The sequence below is a fragment of the Pagrus pagrus genome (assembly GCF_965226575.1).
Source record: "Pagrus pagrus genome assembly, chromosome: 19".
Taxonomy (NCBI): domain Eukaryota; kingdom Metazoa; phylum Chordata; class Actinopteri; order Spariformes; family Sparidae; genus Pagrus; species Pagrus pagrus.
In genome coordinates, this window is record NC_140203.1 from 23,754,050 (window position 1) to 23,771,298 (window position 17,249).

Consider the following 17,249-nt stretch of genomic DNA (forward strand, 5'->3'; position numbering starts at 1 on the left):
TTAGAATACAATATGAATGTTTTTAACCATTCTACAATGTTTTACAGAATTCAAACACAGGACCACATTAATCCTGCTTGAGCTGACCAGGACATACAAACACCTTTACTACCATAACAAAATAGCCTTTTACAGGAAATTGGAACAAGCCTTTACTGCAAAAGGATACACATTCACAAATGAAAAAATAAGAAAAACACTGGGTAACATGCTCACTACATTCAAAAGGGCCAAAGACCATTCTCGGGCAACAGGAGAAGGCAATATTACCTGGGAATATTACTTGGTAAGTGCTTGCTCTGTATGTACATCTTACATTTTAGTGGGACTTTCTGAAGAGTATCAATCTCCCATTTGTCCTGTTCAGTATTTTGCCACCCACAATTTAACTATGGGGCATAACTAACTGTCTAACTTGTCTAACTGTCTGATTTTGACTGAAATCCTGTTGTGTCCTTACAGCAAATGAATGAAATATTTGGTGGCTCTGGGGTGGGGAGTGCTCCACCGGGTACCATCGTTTCCACACCACTCTTCCCCTTCCCCTGCATGTCACTGACTTACTTCTTCCCCGGAGTCCTTGTGCTTTCTAGTCCTACAGGCTCCCTTGGATCCTGGCCGCGCCCGGGTCGTGGATCATGGATGCGCCCACTGCTATGGCCCTGCCTGATCGTGGATGCGCCCACTGCTATGGCCCTGCCTGATCGTGGATGCGCCTACTGCTATGGCCCTGCCTGATCGTGGATGCACCTACTGCCATGACCCTGCCTGACACCCACCACTACTGTCGCTAATATTAGTCACATCTCTGTTACATACGTTCCACTACTATTATCGTACTGCATTACTACATGCCATCCTTGCCATTGATCACTACTACTGTTATCACTAGTAATCACATTTCCATGTGCATTTCATCATTATTGCTGTAATACATCTTTGTGTACTTTCACTCCTGTCAACCATCGCTTATAATTGAATACATTGTGATCTCGTTGATCTGCTCTGTACATGCGACATCTATTGCACGTCTGTCCGTCCTGGGAGAGGGATCCCTCCTCTGTGGCTCTCCCTGAGGTTTCTTCCGCATTTTTTCCCTGTTAAAAGGGCCTTTTTTGGGGCAAGTTTTTCCTCACTCGAATCGAGGGTCAAAGGACAGAGGGTGTCGTCTCTGTACAGATTGTAAAGCCCTCTGAGGCAAACTGTGATTTGTGAATTTGGGCTATACAAATAAAATTTGATTTGATTTGATTTTGATTTGATATACGGGATAATAAAAATACAACCTTGTTTTAAACTTTGTGAGAGTAAAATTCCTAGGTTATTCAAATGTTTTGTTAGAGTGTTTTAATTTGCCTGAGCTGTAGGAGAACTTCTAAACCCATTATTAACTGATAACTTGAGAATCATCACACATGAAGATACGTGGTTTTCACTGGACGTCGAACAGAGAAAAATACAAAGCACTGAACTAAATGGACAGTGATAGTGGCCATATGCTCTGGTTCATTTTCAATATTTACATAACACATATCACCTTCTCCGTTCCAGTCCATCTTCATGGAGAAGTAGGGGGATCTCATCTATTTCAATTTCTTCAGCGATCAGGAATGCATATGCAATTTCTTCAGCTATAGCTGTCCGACCGTGTTCTGCAAACTACAGGTAGCCTACAGATGGATCTAACAGGATGTAGATATTTCTGTGACTTCCTGTATATTCTTTGACAGCGGCTGGAAACTGTCCGACTTGACTGCAGCTTTTTGTCACTGCCCCCTGCTGCTGCCGCCTGGTCTCGTCCACCTTCCAGGCCGAGGCGCAGTTCATCTCGAACGAGCCTACGGTCTCTCCCAAACCGTCTCGTGTGGAGTCAACGTGCACATGAAGCCAGTGGAGGTGTAACCATTGCCGTCGTTCAAATCTCGCGCGTTCGTTCAAGTGACTACCTTTGGGTGATGTGTTCACATCCACCGTTTTTTAATTCAAGATACATGATTCAGCAGAATCACCATAATCATATCTGAATAGCTGTGTCCAAATTCAGGGGCTGCATGGTGTCGGGTACATCGTTTTTGTAGTCTTTTCAACAGAACACTCCGTGACGTCATCTTCCAAGAGATGGCGTCGGCCATCTTGGCTCTCCGCCATCTTGGCTCCCTTTCCCTACGACCGTCATCTTGGCTCTCTTTCTTTGTCTCTGACACACACCGAACGCTTGTTTGTTATTTGTTGCTTGAGTTTGTCTTGGTGTTTTAGTTTCATAGTTTAGCTGCTGTAGTTGAATGATGTATTTTTGTTGATTGAAGTATTATTGAAGTATCAATTTGCAAACATTAATAAATTCTATTATATTGTACAGAGCAGTTTTCTGATTATTTTGTGCATATGTTTTGTGCTAATTACTGGTTGTGATGGTCAGTGCTCGGATTCATTACCTTCACCGTTCCTTTTAATTCTAAATATTTTACAAATATTTACACATGAACCCTTCTTTTGAGACTGTTTTTGGTCTAGTTATTGGTCCCAGAGTCCAGGGTAATCAATAATTATTCACTTCTAATAACCACACATAGATAGATAGATAGATAGATAGATAGATAGATAGATTTAAAACAACCACACAACAGGTTCCATGCAGCTCGTCCTATGTACGTTTTTTTTTTTTTTTTTTACACCTCCTTTAAAGCCAAATCTTTGCTGTTGCTTCTCGGATATAAGCTTTAGCTGGCACCCCATCTGAAGTGGGTGCACAAGCTCTGACACTGGGTGTCAAGGGTGTAAGTTACATCATTTCAAATACCTTTTGGATCTCTGGGTTTCTAGAGATACGCTGCATGGGCATGACGGTGAGTAGACAATCACAGAATTTTTCTTTTTTGGCTGAACTTTTCCTTTAAATTAAATGAACTAGACTGTGATAGCTTGGGATGCTCTCCTCTGTCACCACGGTGGAGAGGAGGTTGGTGGCTCGGGCACCACTTGGCGATGCCTAGGCCTGCACAGTCCTCTCCTGGATCCACACACTCGTATCAGATATTCTGTCAGTGTAATGTCATTCACTGTACAGATTTTAAAGCCCATTGAGGCAATGTGATTGTGATTTTGGGCTATATAAATAAAATTGATTTGATATCCTAACTAAAACTTTACACAGAAAATATCCAGCTGGGTTATGATACTGTTGTAGTCCTGAGAATGTCCAACATTTATTTTTTCTAAACCTCAGGAAAGAAAACATTTAATGTAGTACAGTGTGAAAGACGGTTTCAAATTCTACGTGCGCCCAGTTGTTTTGTTTTTTTAGAAATAGTGATTTATTTATTTTTTACCGGTAATGTCTCTCTTTATCCTGTGTGGGGCAGTGAAACGCCTAGAAGCGTCTAAACTCAAAAATCACAGAAGAAGAAGGAAAACCCCGCCTTTCCTGTTGTCTATTGGCCAATCAGGAGCCCACATCCTGAAACAGCTCATTGTCACTGTAGTGTGGGTCAGAACGGGTCTGCTAGTTGGCTAATATACTGACAGAAAGCTAAAAACACAACACTTTGTATTTGTTAGGTTCCCCAGTTTCCTGTGCTGAACATCACCAGGATAACCAGCTCGCACCACAGCCGCTAACTGTACCATGGTCGGTGTTAAAGTGATCGGGAGCGACCCGGACTTCCAGCCGGAGCTAGCGGCCGCCGGCTCCAGGCTCGCCGTGGTGAAGTTCACAATGGCTGGGTAAGCTTACTCAGCCGGTTTCGAGGCCGCGAGCTAGCCGGGCTTAGAATGTTAGTTGGTCTCTCATGTCAAAATGTACTCGACAGTATTTAGAGCTCGTCATTTAACTGTTTCGTAGAGTTGACACGAGCTTAATAGCTACGTTATGGAGTAGATTTCAATGCTAGGAAAGCTAGGTTGCATGCTGTCGTTAGCAGGTATTAGCTAGCTAACTAGCTGTGTTGCTTACAATGACATAGCAGTATTACAGTAACTTGGCTGCTGAGGTGTCCTAAGAATTATCGATGCGTTTCGTTTATTGAAGTGAGTGCGGGGTTTGGCCTCTACTTTGCGATCGTATCCAGGAAAAATCAGCAGCATTAAAACCGATAGAGCTGTAAATGTCAGACAAAAAAAGTCTACTTTACTCCACACCAGCCAGCCAGTCCTCGTAACGTTGTGTGTTTACTCTTTGGTTTCACTTTAATCAGAGTCTGAAGGCTGTAAAGTGGATGAAATGACAGGAAATCAGTGAGTTTTGAGAATTGGTTTGTTTTAAAACACCAGTCTGTGTATAGAGATTTGTGGGATTTCTGGGAGCTTGAAATATTGTTAACAGAAAACCTTGTGGGAGAGTCAGTCAGAGAAATGAAACATTTTCAAGATAGAATTCTGAACTCTGGTAAGCTGTGATGGGCAAGGCATTTATCTCTATCTTTAATTTTACAGGCTGAATCAACCATATTATAGTAGCCAAACCTTAGTGTGTGTAGCTGCAGTATGTCTTTGTGGAACTGAGGAAGACTTAAATTAACACTTGAGAGGATCCAACTGTACAGCAGTAGCTCTTGAAAAGTTTTCGAAATATGAAACACAAATACCAATTGTAACTGACGTGTTGTCAGCCAATGAGTAGTAAGAAATGTCTGTACAGAAATGCCTTATATGTATGTCTCAGTTACATAGTCCGTCCACCAGGGAGCACTGTCAAATTAATTTAAACTCTATAGAATTCTGCTCAGTACATATCTTGGTCTTTATTGAAACCATCAGTAGACGAGTGTTTTGCTGTAACTTATCATTACAAAGTAAATGTTCATTGCACAGTGTATTGGCTATAGTATAATGACACCATTGGTAATAAGACTGGTTCTCTATTGACCGGATCATAATTTTTTGTATGTTTATTTTTTATTATAATAACAAAACTTTTACTAACGTTAAGTTGGAGACCTAATTTATCTGATGGGCCGGAGGCTAATTATAAGGACAGCTTGAGTCCGCACAAAACAAGCAGTTAGTCCAAGATTTCACTGTTGTGATAATATCAAAGAAGCCAGCAAAGCGACATGAAATGAGCCCAGCAAAACGTCAGATAGGTCAGACCATCGTGTTTTACTATATTACTTTAAGCTTTACAGTTATAGCTTAAAATGACAACAGAAATAAACAAGTCTCCACAATGCAAATCAACTGCCAGTTTTCTACCTGGAATCGTTTTAATAAAAAACTCTCTTGCACTTTGCCATTTAACCTGCCACTGAGCATTAAAACTCCAGTATTTTGGCCTGAATGAGTAACCTCACGTTTTGTCCTGCGTTGTTGGAACTTGCTCTGAGGGGAAACGGAAATCATTCCAGTTGTATTTGTCACAGCGGTGCCACTAATAATAGCACTTAGAAACGTGAAAAAAAATCATCCTTATCAAAATGTTTGTCAATCCTCTGCGTTGATGTAGAAATGAATGAGGAACAGATGTTTTCAGATGTTTTTTTGAAAGCATGCCTTAAGAAACGGTCAGTATGCTGTAGTTCTAGTATTTTTCTTTATGCAGTTACTAAATTGTGTCCTTTTTTAAAATTGTTTGTTTATTAGAGACTGTCAGATACTAAAAGCTTGAAAGACAGTATCTAAATATATATATATTCTTAGTTGTTGGTTTTTTTTTAATCTTTTACTTGATATTCATAAAATCACACCAAGAGGGCAGAAACCTCAGAATGTTCCATTTACTACGATGTACAACAGAGACGAGCAGAAAATCCTCACATTTGCTCAGCTGGAACTAGTTTTGATGTCAATTTCTTTTAAGTTTAACAGACTTTTTGATTAACTGACTGATCGTGAGAGTACGTGAGAAACCAGCGCAGACCAGTAACACACTCTCCTCTGCCACCTCAGGTGTCGGCCATGTATCAGAATAGCTCCAGCCTTCAACATGTTGAGTAGCAAGTACCCACAGGTCGTCTTCCTTGAAGTAGATGTTCATGTCTGTCAGGTAAGCCTGGTCTGCCACATCCACCACATGGTTTTCATCCAACATAGTCCCTGCATGACTGGAGAAAAGATTCAGGAATAACAGTGGTTGTAAACTAAGGTGTAGCACTGATATTAACATTTATTATACTAGGATTGTATCATTAATCTAGCAGTGTCAGAACTGAGCTGGAAACCTTGTGTTGTTATACTAAGTTATATTAGTCTTTGTCATTACTGAAATCCTTTATGAACCAAAAACACAGTACTTAAACTTCACTCACTCATTGTAATCAAAGCAAGTTGTACAAGAAGCATAAAAGGGGAAAAATGTCATTAAAAGGTTGATTTCTTTTTTTCTTATGTGACTTTTTTGTCTATTGGAGACGTATAGTATATATGATTGTGGTACCAATCGTCTCATTACATTTTGGCTAAGGTGACCACTGGAGCAAACTCCCCCCAAAATGTTTTTGAGATAGAAGACAAGGCTGGTCTCAGTCAAAATGTTTCTTATTGTCAGCAAATCCCATGAAAAGACCAAAACCATCAGTGTGTGTTTGTCATTCATTACTTTGACTTTCTTACCGTCTGTGGTGCTGAGCTCAGTGTGTCATTTTAAATGTAGTTGTGTAGTTTTTATTAAATGTTCCTCACATATAAGGAAATAGTGCATATATTGGGAACTATTTTCAGCAGCGGACAAATTCACGTTTGTATTAATGAGAGTATTTGCTGCTGCAGGATTTGTATGTTAGGATGAGTCAAAATGAACGACTGTGTGTGTGTTCATGGTAATGAAGCAACAGTGTGGTTGTTTTGTTTTAACTGTTCCTGACAACAGTGGAGCTCTTCAGCACAGAGGAAGAATAAATATCAAGATTTACCTGCACAGACAAGACTTGTAGTGAGATCACTTCATTGCTGGCTTTGGTCTTTTATTGATAATAAGAAAAAATGTAGAACTTCACTTGTCTCACAGTTTGAAAATAGACAGGAAGTTTTGACTTCACTAAGATGTTGCCAGCAATAAGTTGACATGGAAATTAAAATGCTTGGTGAGCTGCTAAAACAGTGAATGTGGCTGGAAGGTTGGCTTTGTGAAAATTGAGTACCAAAAATATCAATCTCCTGCTGCAGACTAAGTCAGAGCAACAGAAACCAATCTTCATGTGTAGACAGACATGTAAAATAGACACAGGTCACCACAGATGCTGGTTAAAAATGAGGAAGGAGAAGCTGCAAGCCAGGAGACCAGCACAGTTTTAAACCAACAGTCAGGTAGAGACAAGTTTTCCGTAATGCAGTTTATTTTACATAACCATTTCTCATTTTTTCCCCAGGCGACGGCTGCAGCCAACAACATCTCAGCCACACCAACGTTCTTGTTCTTTAGGAACCGGGTTCGGGTGGATCAGTATCAGGGGGCGGACGCTGCAGGTCTGGAGGAGAAGATCAAACAGCACACAGAGAACGACCCGGGAAACAGCGAGGACTCTGACATTCCAAAGGGATACGTGAGTAGAAAATAAAACACTGTGTCATGCAGTTGGAAACAGAGAAGGCAATAACTATGTACAGCAATGCTTCTCAAAGTCATTCGTCAAAGGTCCACACATGACTTTCTTTTAAGGTCAGTGGTCCAGAACAATTGGCGATACCAGGACAACAAGAATATGGTTGGGTTTGCTGACAAGAAGAAAAACTGTAGATTTCAGACAGCAGAGGAGAGACACATAAGAAGCTCACCTGTAATTGACACCAAAATGTAGCACACTCTGGGTAGAGTTTTCTTATTACATGACCTACATTTACCTGCCATTGTGGCGGAGAGTCTTCACAGATTTACAAGCTCAGCGATTTGGGAGACTGTGTCTCTTCATAGTAGAAACTGTGTCGTGAACAAAAACAACGCACATCATGTACCTGCTTTTTTTTTTTTTTTTTTTTTTAAAAGAGGATAGCAGATTCTTCGGTGTAACGTTAATGCATGGAGTTGGCAACAACACACAACACTCTCTCCAACAGTTAACAGCGCCACAACAAAGATGTAAATGCCAGTGAAATAAGCCTAATTAAAACCACATTCAGCTGTTGACAGGATCATTGTAAATGATCTCTCCGTATTCAGTGTCCCTAACAATTACTAATGACTGACTTGCCTTCAGAACTGGATGCGGACTGGGATCCAGACTTTGAGAAGCCCTGATGTACCGTGTTTGTGCAAACTGTTGAGAATGTGAAGCAGGGAGTGTGATGATGAAGGGAGGCTGAGATAGACGGGTGGTTGATTTTTGTTTCTTTACTTTGTTTTCAGATGGACCTCATGCCTTTTGTCAACAAAGCCGGCTGCGAGTGCCTCAACGAGAGCGACGACTGTGGCTTCGATAACTGCTTAATCAAAGACTCCTCCTATCTGGAGTCCGACTGTGATGAACAGGTATGAGATGTGAACTCTAATAACCTGTCCCCCACCCTGATGTGTGGTGTTGTGTCATTTCTTTCTGTGTAATAGAGCAACCACTAACCCTTTAGTTACTTTTGTAATGCCTCAAGCTTTCTGTTCTTACATGGCACACATGCAGTTTATAATGATAACGATGGTAAATTTACACCTGAAGTTTATTCATCCAAGATTTTAGTCAGCGGGTGTACTCGGTTCTTCTCAGTTGTAGCTGACAACTGTTGATCTAGCCAACAGAAATGACAACCGTCTGTGTTTTATCAGCTGAACTCCTCAGGTACCAGATAAGTGTAATTTGATGGTAATCTGTCTAATATGTTGGTGTCCTCTTATCTTGTGTAGTTGCTGATAACGATCGCATTCAACCAGCCCGTGAAGCTCTTCTCTATGAAGATACAGTCCTCAGACTTTGGTGAGTTTTTTTATGCTGCTCCACCATTTGGTTATTTATCTGACTCTCATCTTTAGCAATTTCCTTATAGCTAAAATCCTGTCCTTCCCTCCTTCCTGGCTTCCTTTCCTGCTCCTTGCCTCCACCATCCTCCTCTGCTTCCTTTTTCCTTCCGTTTCTGTCAGCCCAAGCCCCTAAGGTGGTGAAGGTGTTCATCAATCTCCCTCGATCGATGGGTTTTGACGACGCTGAGCGGAGTGAAGCCACGCAGGCTCTGGAGCTGTCGGAGGAGGACTACAAAGATGACGGTTTGATTCCTCTGCGCTACGTAAAGTTTCAGAACGTACAAAGTGTTACGGTAAGGACCACACAAACAACATCACTGCTGAAACATAGCCATGGTTAGGCTTGAGACAAAATGTCATTGTATGCTCACATCAGCAGCAACAAGAGGCACACTGTAGTCGCCATCATTTCAAAATGTGCAAATAAAATATTCACCTGCACCAGAAATCTGTGGGAGGAGAGAAATGTATATAGGAGAATGAGCCCATCAGAGGATTGTTTAAGATTTTTTTTTAACACCTTGTGCAGAATGCAATAGAGTGAATACGCTCTCTTCATAACCCAAGGTCTTCACAACCTCACAGTGACAGAAAGAATGCAGCTTTGCAACAGTAATGACAGTTACAAACGACAACTGCTGCAACTTGTAAAAAAACAAGCTGCATCCAGTCAGATTGAGGGTTTATGTATTCAATATTTCATTCATTTAGAAATACTGATGGTACAACTATATGTAAGTTTCTCCACCTGTACAGATGCGTAAGTAAACAGTAGGTGTAGTTGAAAGGTGAAGTGAACAGTGGAGGAGACGACAAATTCCAGGTCTTTGTGGAGATGAGTTCCTCGTCCCGTTAGCAACAGCATTGCTTTGTGTGCATAAGTTGGATGCAGCATGAATATAGGCATTGTAAGATTGTATGATTGAATAGGGCTGATGAGGATATGTCACAAATCTGAATCAAATTATTTAGACAGAACTGAGGATACTGAACTTTACCACCAGGTGTCACAAGTGACTCAGCTGCTCCTGGGTGGAACATAATAAGAGCACATGAATGAATTTGTACCTGAAGAGATGACAGTAGCTACATGTTATGTTCGTATAGGAACCTCTCTCAGGTCAATGAGTTTTCCACAACACACTCCTGCAAGTGTTTCACAATAAAAGCCTTGTTAAGAAAAGTCGAGTTGCATTACTAATGAGAGTTTTCTTTTGTGGACAGTCAGAGTAGTATAGTGGCACCGTGTGCACACCACATCAAAGCAGGGAGGCACCACCATGTTGCGCTGAGCTAAATGGCTATCCTGGAGCTCCTGCTAACTAGCTACATGCTGCTAGCCCTCTGCACCTACACCCGACAAATGCCAGTTCAGTCTGTTTGGATTAGGGCTGAACAATTAATCAAACGATTTATGAAATCACAATTTGGCTAACTGCTATATCACAATTGCAGGAGCTGCAATTTTGTGATAATGGTAAAATGTGTACCATTATAGATGAAGCATTGTTGTGGACCCAACCTTAGTACCCACCAGTATATGAAGTAGTTAAAACTACACTATCTCTATCTCTCCTTCTTATTGTTAATACTAACAGTATTTTGTTGCTAATACTTGAAAACTCTGAGGTATAACGTTTTTAGTCCCAGGTTAACTAAGTATATGAGGAATCCTGATAGGCTTGACAAAATGGGCCCTGATCATCCACCCCTCATGTCTACTATGCTAACATTGTGCCAGCAGAGTCCTTAAGTGCTTAAAACGGGTTTAACTGATTTGGCTTGTTCATTGATGGTATTTCTGCTTTGTTTTTTCCTCATCAGATGTTTGTCAAGTCGAACCAAGGAGACGAGGAGACAACAAAAATCAACTACCTGACGTTTATAGGCACTCCAGTACAGGCCACCAACATGAACGACTTCAAAAGGGTACGGACCAATCACAATAACCTTGTTTCCTTATGTTCAGGTTTATTAGTGTGTTGTGCTCATAGATGATGAGTTTAATTTGTTGCCATGTAGGTTGTGGGAAAGAAAGGAGAGAGTCACTGAGCAGGAGAAGCAAGGGGAGGATGGGAAGAAGAGGAAGAGGAGGCTGCACATACATCCAAGGACTTTCCCCTCTGCCAAAGCTGCCACACACTCTGTTGTCACATACACACATACAGACACACACAGCCTCCAGCTGACCTCCTCAAGCTCTGAATGAATTCTCCATCTGTGGAGAGTTGGTCTATAAATCGTTTGTATTGTAATTCTAATGAAAACCGCTGTAAATAAAACACGATCCTTTTTCAAAGGCATGTGCGTCGTGTCTGCTTTCTGTGGGAACTATAGGTGGAGGAAGAGTTGGAGTAGTGGTACTAGCAGCATCATGTGGCGCTAGTAACAGTTCCAGCATTGCATAAGGCAGTAGCATGTGTAGACGTAGCATGGACATCTGTAACGATATAAGCCACAATAGCAGAGATGATTGCGTATGAGCATGTTACATGCAGTATTTGCATTTTCTTCATGGCATCCTGAACGGTGCTTACATTTCCTTGGCTGTTAATTTTACCACCAGAAGCTCAGTCTACTCGGGCTTAACTATGGCATGTAGCAGAGGAAACAACCCTAAATATACTGTCCATACTCAATAAAGTCCAATATCACAATTTATTTTGCACTGAGGTTTTACACTCTGTACAGTAGAGTGCGACTAAGGAGGCATTTTTCTGTCCAACCTTCTATCCAAGAAAGTAACTGAGCCCAAGTCGAACTAAACGGACGTTCTGTTTTTTACATACAAACACAACTCAAGCCCGACGAATGTAAGATGAAGCACTGAGTTTACACAGATTACAGACATTTACAGAGTAGATTACTATGAAAAAGCATAGTAAAAGTAGTCATGGATGACTGTTTTTGGTTTTAGTTTTTTCAGTGGGTCCTCTTTCATGGGGTCGGCCATGTTTCTGTTATGTTTCCATGGCCATGTTTCTAGTATACCAGACTGGATAAACCAAACACTGGCTTTTTTGTGTTTTCCGTTTTTGTAGCGAGCACCGTAGGTTCTCCTACATGCTTGGAAGAGGAAGGTAAGGGGAGGGACATTCGGTTGGTTGCGATCTGCAACTTCACCCCTAGATGCCACCAAATCCTACACACTGGACCTTTAAGCTAGTTGAGCGCTATCATCGTGGTCACAATAAAAAACGTGACGGTAAGAAGACGATTATGCTCATTTTTATAGAAAAGGGTACATTTTCGTATGGACATGAATCAAATGACAGTTGCCCTGCTCTGTTTTTTCCTGCTTCAACAGTTCATCTATTTAACTTTATGATTATTATTGCTTTATGTTATCGACTCAGCTGTTTGGTGCAGTAGTTGTTCACACAATTTAGAGTTTACAAACAAAAGATTGTTTTGGCTGTACTTTGCTTCGGCATCTACATCTATCCTTGTGCAGATGTTCCAATTAGGTCAGTTTTATATATTATATTTGTTGTGTATGTGTTAAAATCTAAACCAAGATGACCTGTATTGTCACAACTGTTAAACAAATGATGGTTCACTGAGTTAATATGGAGTTTAAAAGGATAAAAAGCTTTAAATTTGCTGTCCCTCTCTCCCGACATCATGTACAGGAGGAATTCTCAGAGCTGAATGATCTCAAGGATTTGAAAAATGGACGATGTGTTTGTTATTGTATTACTTTATTCAAAATAGTTTTAGAACTCATATCCGTTCATGCATTTTAATATTGTCAGTACTTTATAGAGTTTCTGTAGTGTGACAGTTGTCATGGCCATTGTCTGTTGTTTGTATTGGCTGTTGCCCTCCAAGCCAGGTCTCTCTTTCTAATTAGATTTAGAAGGAAACATGTAGAAACAAATGTGCTCTGAGCACAGCTAACATGAACCAGGTGAGTCACACGGCTGCTCCATTAAAAACAACTGTTGCAGGTGTTCAGTTAGTGGATCATCACTCTTTGCAGGGTGAGTTTTAATTTAGTTCTGTGTTTTAGGTTGAATTCATCCAGGTTTGTCTCTCATGCTGGTTTCACTTGATCAATAACAGGGTATAAAATGAATAGAAACCACTCCTCTTCCTCCTCTCGTGCAGGCTCTATTTTGTCAAGACGTTTCCTGCTTTCTGTTCCCTACACGGATCAGAAAATTTCGTGTGGTGCTATAAATGACGAACCACATTCTCAACAGATCAGCAAGTAAAACTGAGAGGAGAAATTGTGTCCTGGTTTGGATCAGAGGGCAACTTTTATCAGGAAGTGAAACTATTTGACATTCACTGTCTGAGAGGTGAAATGGCGCCACAAGGAATTCAGCTGGACCAGGATAACTCTGCTGCTTGGTCTGGATCTACTAAAGGATCCAGTGACTATTCCCTGTGGACACAACTACTGCATGCATTGTTGTGGGTTAGTGGATTAGGGTAATTGACTTTTTGCCAAATACTAGGGATCTTTGAAAAAAAAGCTTATAGTAACATTTTTTTATTATGGAATGTGAAACTTGTTTTGATGTCTATACAATTATTTTATCTGATGTACAGTTTATATTTCTATTGTTGCTATGATGTTTTCTGCTGTTTCTGTTTCAATGCATGGGCCTTATTTCAGCAGCAGCATACCTCTCCTAGTCCTCTCTTTTTTTTTATCATAGCTTGGTAGTTGATCGCATGTTTATTTGGTTCCTGTTACTTTGCAAATGTGTTCAGAAAGTTATACTAAATCATTTATTTGATCATCAACAGGGGAAAACAGGAAATGACAACACTTATGCTGTATCACAGAGACCATATATAGTGTCATATCACAATAACAAGTCTATCTATATATTGCCCAGCACTACAGAATATTTCTACATGAGGTGAGGTGTCTGCACAGATCCCAGAGAGGCTTAAGGACAACACTCACTCCATCCACAGTCTGTTCTCCCTGATGACATCTGGCAAAAGACACGGAAGTATCCGCTGCCGTACCACCAGACTACAGAGCAGCTTCACTCCTCAGGCTGAGACTCCTGACCTCACCCACACCACTCCACTATGAATAGTTGATTTTTCTAACTTGATTTTTATTTGATTATAACATTATAACATTTCATGACACAATCTTGTGTTGCATAATGACAATTAAATGAATCTTGAATCTTGACTGAGAGGTGTACAGTGTACATGTGGGTCCTGTTCCTTATCGAAAGATCATCATTATCTGCTTCCTTTTGACTGCCATAAAGATCATATGGCTACATATCCACATTTACTCTGCTAGAGGACAACATAATATGCATGTTGTCAACAAGGGCTATAAAAACAGGCTGCCACCAGGAGGCTGCCACACTGAACTGCTCCTCCTCCTAGAATAGGTTGTGTTATATAGGGCATTAACAGAAAAGCCGACGGCCCCTGAGAGTGGTCGACAAGTCGTGTTTTTTTTTTTTGGTTTTTTTTTTTTGGGCAGTGAACAGTGACAACGAATTTATCTTCAAAATAAGAGCTTTACATTGCACCCCATTGGATTTTAGAACTGGGTTCTTAGCGGGGGGCTTTTAATTTGAAAGTAGCGACCGTTCGTAGCTTGCCGCTACACAACAGCTGACAGCAGCTACTAGCTGTTTGGGTGTGTCCGCTAGCTGTCAGCTGCCGAGACCGAGGAGACGGTAGCATCTCCTGGATCTCAGCGGTTTTCCAGTTGCTCATCTTGACGTCCGCGGATGAAGTGATGAACTGACTGCTGTGATCAGCTGTTTCCTGGTTTTAAAACTCTCCGGCTGCGGGCCAGACACACATCCGGAAGTACATTTATTAGACTTTCGTCATCAGGTGAAATGGCGCAGAGAGGAGTTCAGCTGGACCAGGAAAAACTCTGCTGTTCGATCTGTCTGGATCTACTGAAGGATCCAGTTGCTATTCCCTGTGGACACAGCTTCTGTATGAACTGTATTAAAAGCTACTGGGAAGAAGATGATCAGAAGAAAGTCTACAGCTGTCCTCAGTGCAGACAGACCTTCCAACCGAGGCCTGCCCTGGTGAAAAACACCATGTTAGCAGATTTAGCGGAGGAGCTGAAGAAGACTGGACTCCAAGCTGCTCCAGCTGATCACTGCTATGCCGGACCTGAAGATGTGGCCTGTGATGTCTGCACTGGGAGAAAGCTTAAAGCTGTCAAGTCCTGTCTGCAGTGTCTGGTCTCTTACTGTGAGCAGCACCTCCAGCCTCACTATGAATCCCCTGCCTTTGAGAAGCACAAGCTGGTGGACCCCTCCAAGAAGCTTCAGCACAACATCTGCTCTAGTCACGATGAGGTAATGAAGATTTTCTGCCGCACTGATCAGCAGTGTATCTGTTATCTCTGCTCCATGGATGAACATAAAGGCCACGACACAGTTTCAGTTGCAGCAGAAATGACTGAGAAGCAGAAAGATCTCGAGGTGAGTCGACAAGACATCCGGCAGAGAATCCAGGACAGAGAGAAGGATGTGAAGCTGCTTCAGCGGGAGGTGGAGGCTGTCAATCACTCTGCTGATAAAGCAGTGAGAGACAGCGAGAAGATCTTTACAGACGTGAAGCAGCAGATCAGATCTCGTCAGAAGACTGAAGTGACTCACATCAACAAGCTTCAGGAGAAGGTGGAGCAGGAGATTGCTGACCTGAGGAGGAAAGACGGTGCACTGGAGCAGCTCTTACACGTCGAGGATCATACCCAGTTTCTGAACAATTACACCTTGCTGCCACGTCTTAGTGAAGCTTCAGACTCACCCAGCATCAATATATGTTCTCTGTCTCACACTGAGGATGCCACAGCAGCTGTGTCAGAGGTCAGAGATAAACTACAGGACATTCTGAGTGAGGAATGGACCAAAACCTCACTGACAGAGACTGGAGTGGATGTTTTACTACCACAGTCAGAGCCAAAGACAAGAAGTGAATTCTTACAATATTCATGTCAAATCACACTGGATCAAAACATAGCACACCCATGTATGTCTTGTGACAATAGCACAGCAAAATCTTACCATCAAGGTTGTGACATGCTACAATATGAGAGATGCCAACACCCAGACAGATTTATTAGCTATCCTCAGGTTTTATGCAAAGAAAGCCTGAGTGGACGTTGCTACTGGGAGGTGGAGTGGAGTGGGCGTGAAGTTTTTGTAGCAGCGGCAAACAAGGATATTAGCAGAGAAGGAAGAGAAAGTGTATTTGGAAACAATGTAAAGTCTTGGGCCTTACAGTGTTCCAACAATGGTTATGAATTCAGACATAACAACATCAGAACCTCCATCTCAGGTCCTCCATCCTCCAAAATAGGAGTGTACCTGGATCATCCTGCAGGTATTCTGTCCTTCTACAGCGTCTCTGACACCATGACTCTCCTCCACAGAGTCCAGACCACTTTTAGTCGCCCACTCTGTCCTGGACTTAGTTTGTTTTATAATTATGACTCTGCTAAACTTGGCTTGTTTTGTAATGATGACGCTGAAATCTGTGACTGAAAACAACAGAGACAGACACTCATTCACAGTCATTCAGAGGTTTCATATACAGTGCTCTTTCTCTTGTCAGCCCTGGTGGTGACCACTGCTAACAATGACTGGTGAGTTTTCATCTCCTTTCATCTTTAAAAATGTTATTGTTAATTATTCTTTAAAGTAAAATGTTTGTATTATATGTAAACAGTTGGAAAAATCATAAAGATGAAAAAAATGAAGATCTTATTATAGATGGGTTGGAAAATAGGCTGAAAATTGTGTGAGGAATAATCATGCAAGAAATACACATTCATTATTTTATAAATGTGTGTAATGAGATAATAACTTTTTATGTTTTTTTCCATAAATGATGGTTTATTGTGAGAGTCCTGTGATATTTGAAGGACAGGACAGCAGTACAGGATTTTAAAAACATGTCTTTGTGATAAATGACATAAGAAATACGTACAGCATGTTTAAATGGACTGCTTTGACTTGTCAGATCATTGTGCATTTGTAGAGAATGATTTTTCCTCATCAGTATCACCCTGTAAGACTTGCTGTGTGGTCCTGTTTAATGTATATGTGTTTGTTTTCAGTTCTTTCTTTCTGTTGCGTGTCTAAATGGAGTGGCACCAAGACTTCACTGTTTTATAGAGGGCACCCATTACTAGGGTTGTTGCGTTTTAAGACATAGAACAGCAAATAAATATTAAAACTTTCTCTGAATCTCTGAGTTTTTTTTTATGTTGTTGTATTTTTAACACTTCATATAGCCTACATATTCAACATAATCATCTTCCCTTCGTAATTTGTTTTGTGTATTTATTCATTTTCATTTTGCTAAAGGGGCACTATGTAGGTTTGGGGAAAAAAATGTAATCACTGTTTTA

At 41.1% G+C, this 17,249-nt stretch overlaps 2 protein-coding genes across 2 annotated transcripts; both read left to right on the forward strand.

The window, feature by feature from the left end:
• Positions 1-3,456: 3,456 nt before the first annotated feature.
• On the forward strand, positions 3,457-11,181 carry txnl1 (thioredoxin-like 1). The gene is made up of 8 exons (XM_084383145.1): positions 3,457-3,723; positions 5,884-5,980; positions 7,302-7,475; positions 8,276-8,398; positions 8,765-8,834; positions 8,999-9,171; positions 10,703-10,807; positions 10,901-11,181. Exons 1-8 carry the CDS (start codon positions 3,626-3,628, stop codon positions 10,928-10,930), a joined length of 870 nt encoding a protein of 289 aa, XP_084239271.1. The 5' UTR covers positions 3,457-3,625; the 3' UTR covers positions 10,931-11,181.
• A 3,301-nt stretch (positions 11,182-14,482) lies between these two features.
• On the forward strand, positions 14,483-17,078 carry LOC311274726 (tripartite motif-containing protein 16-like). The gene has a single exon (XM_084382649.1). The coding sequence runs from the start codon at positions 14,713-14,715 to the stop codon at positions 16,378-16,380; it is 1,668 nt and encodes a 555-aa protein (XP_084238775.1). The 5' UTR covers positions 14,483-14,712; the 3' UTR covers positions 16,381-17,078.
• The last annotated feature ends 171 nt before the right edge of the window (positions 17,079-17,249 follow it).

Coding starts and splice junctions, on each gene's coding strand:
- LOC311274726 (XM_084382649.1), top strand. CDS start 14,713: ATGGCGCAGAGAGGAGTTCAGCTGGACCAGGAAAAACTCTGCTGTTCG.
- txnl1 (XM_084383145.1), top strand. CDS start 3,626: ATGGTCGGTGTTAAAGTGATCGGGAGCGACCCGGACTTCCAGCCGGAG. Junction 5,981..7,301: donor TAGATGTTCATGTCTGTCAG/GTAAGCCTGGTC, acceptor TTTTTTCCCCAG/GCGACGGCTGCAGCCAACAA. Junction 8,399..8,764: donor AGTCCGACTGTGATGAACAG/GTATGAGATGTG, acceptor TATCTTGTGTAG/TTGCTGATAACGATCGCATT.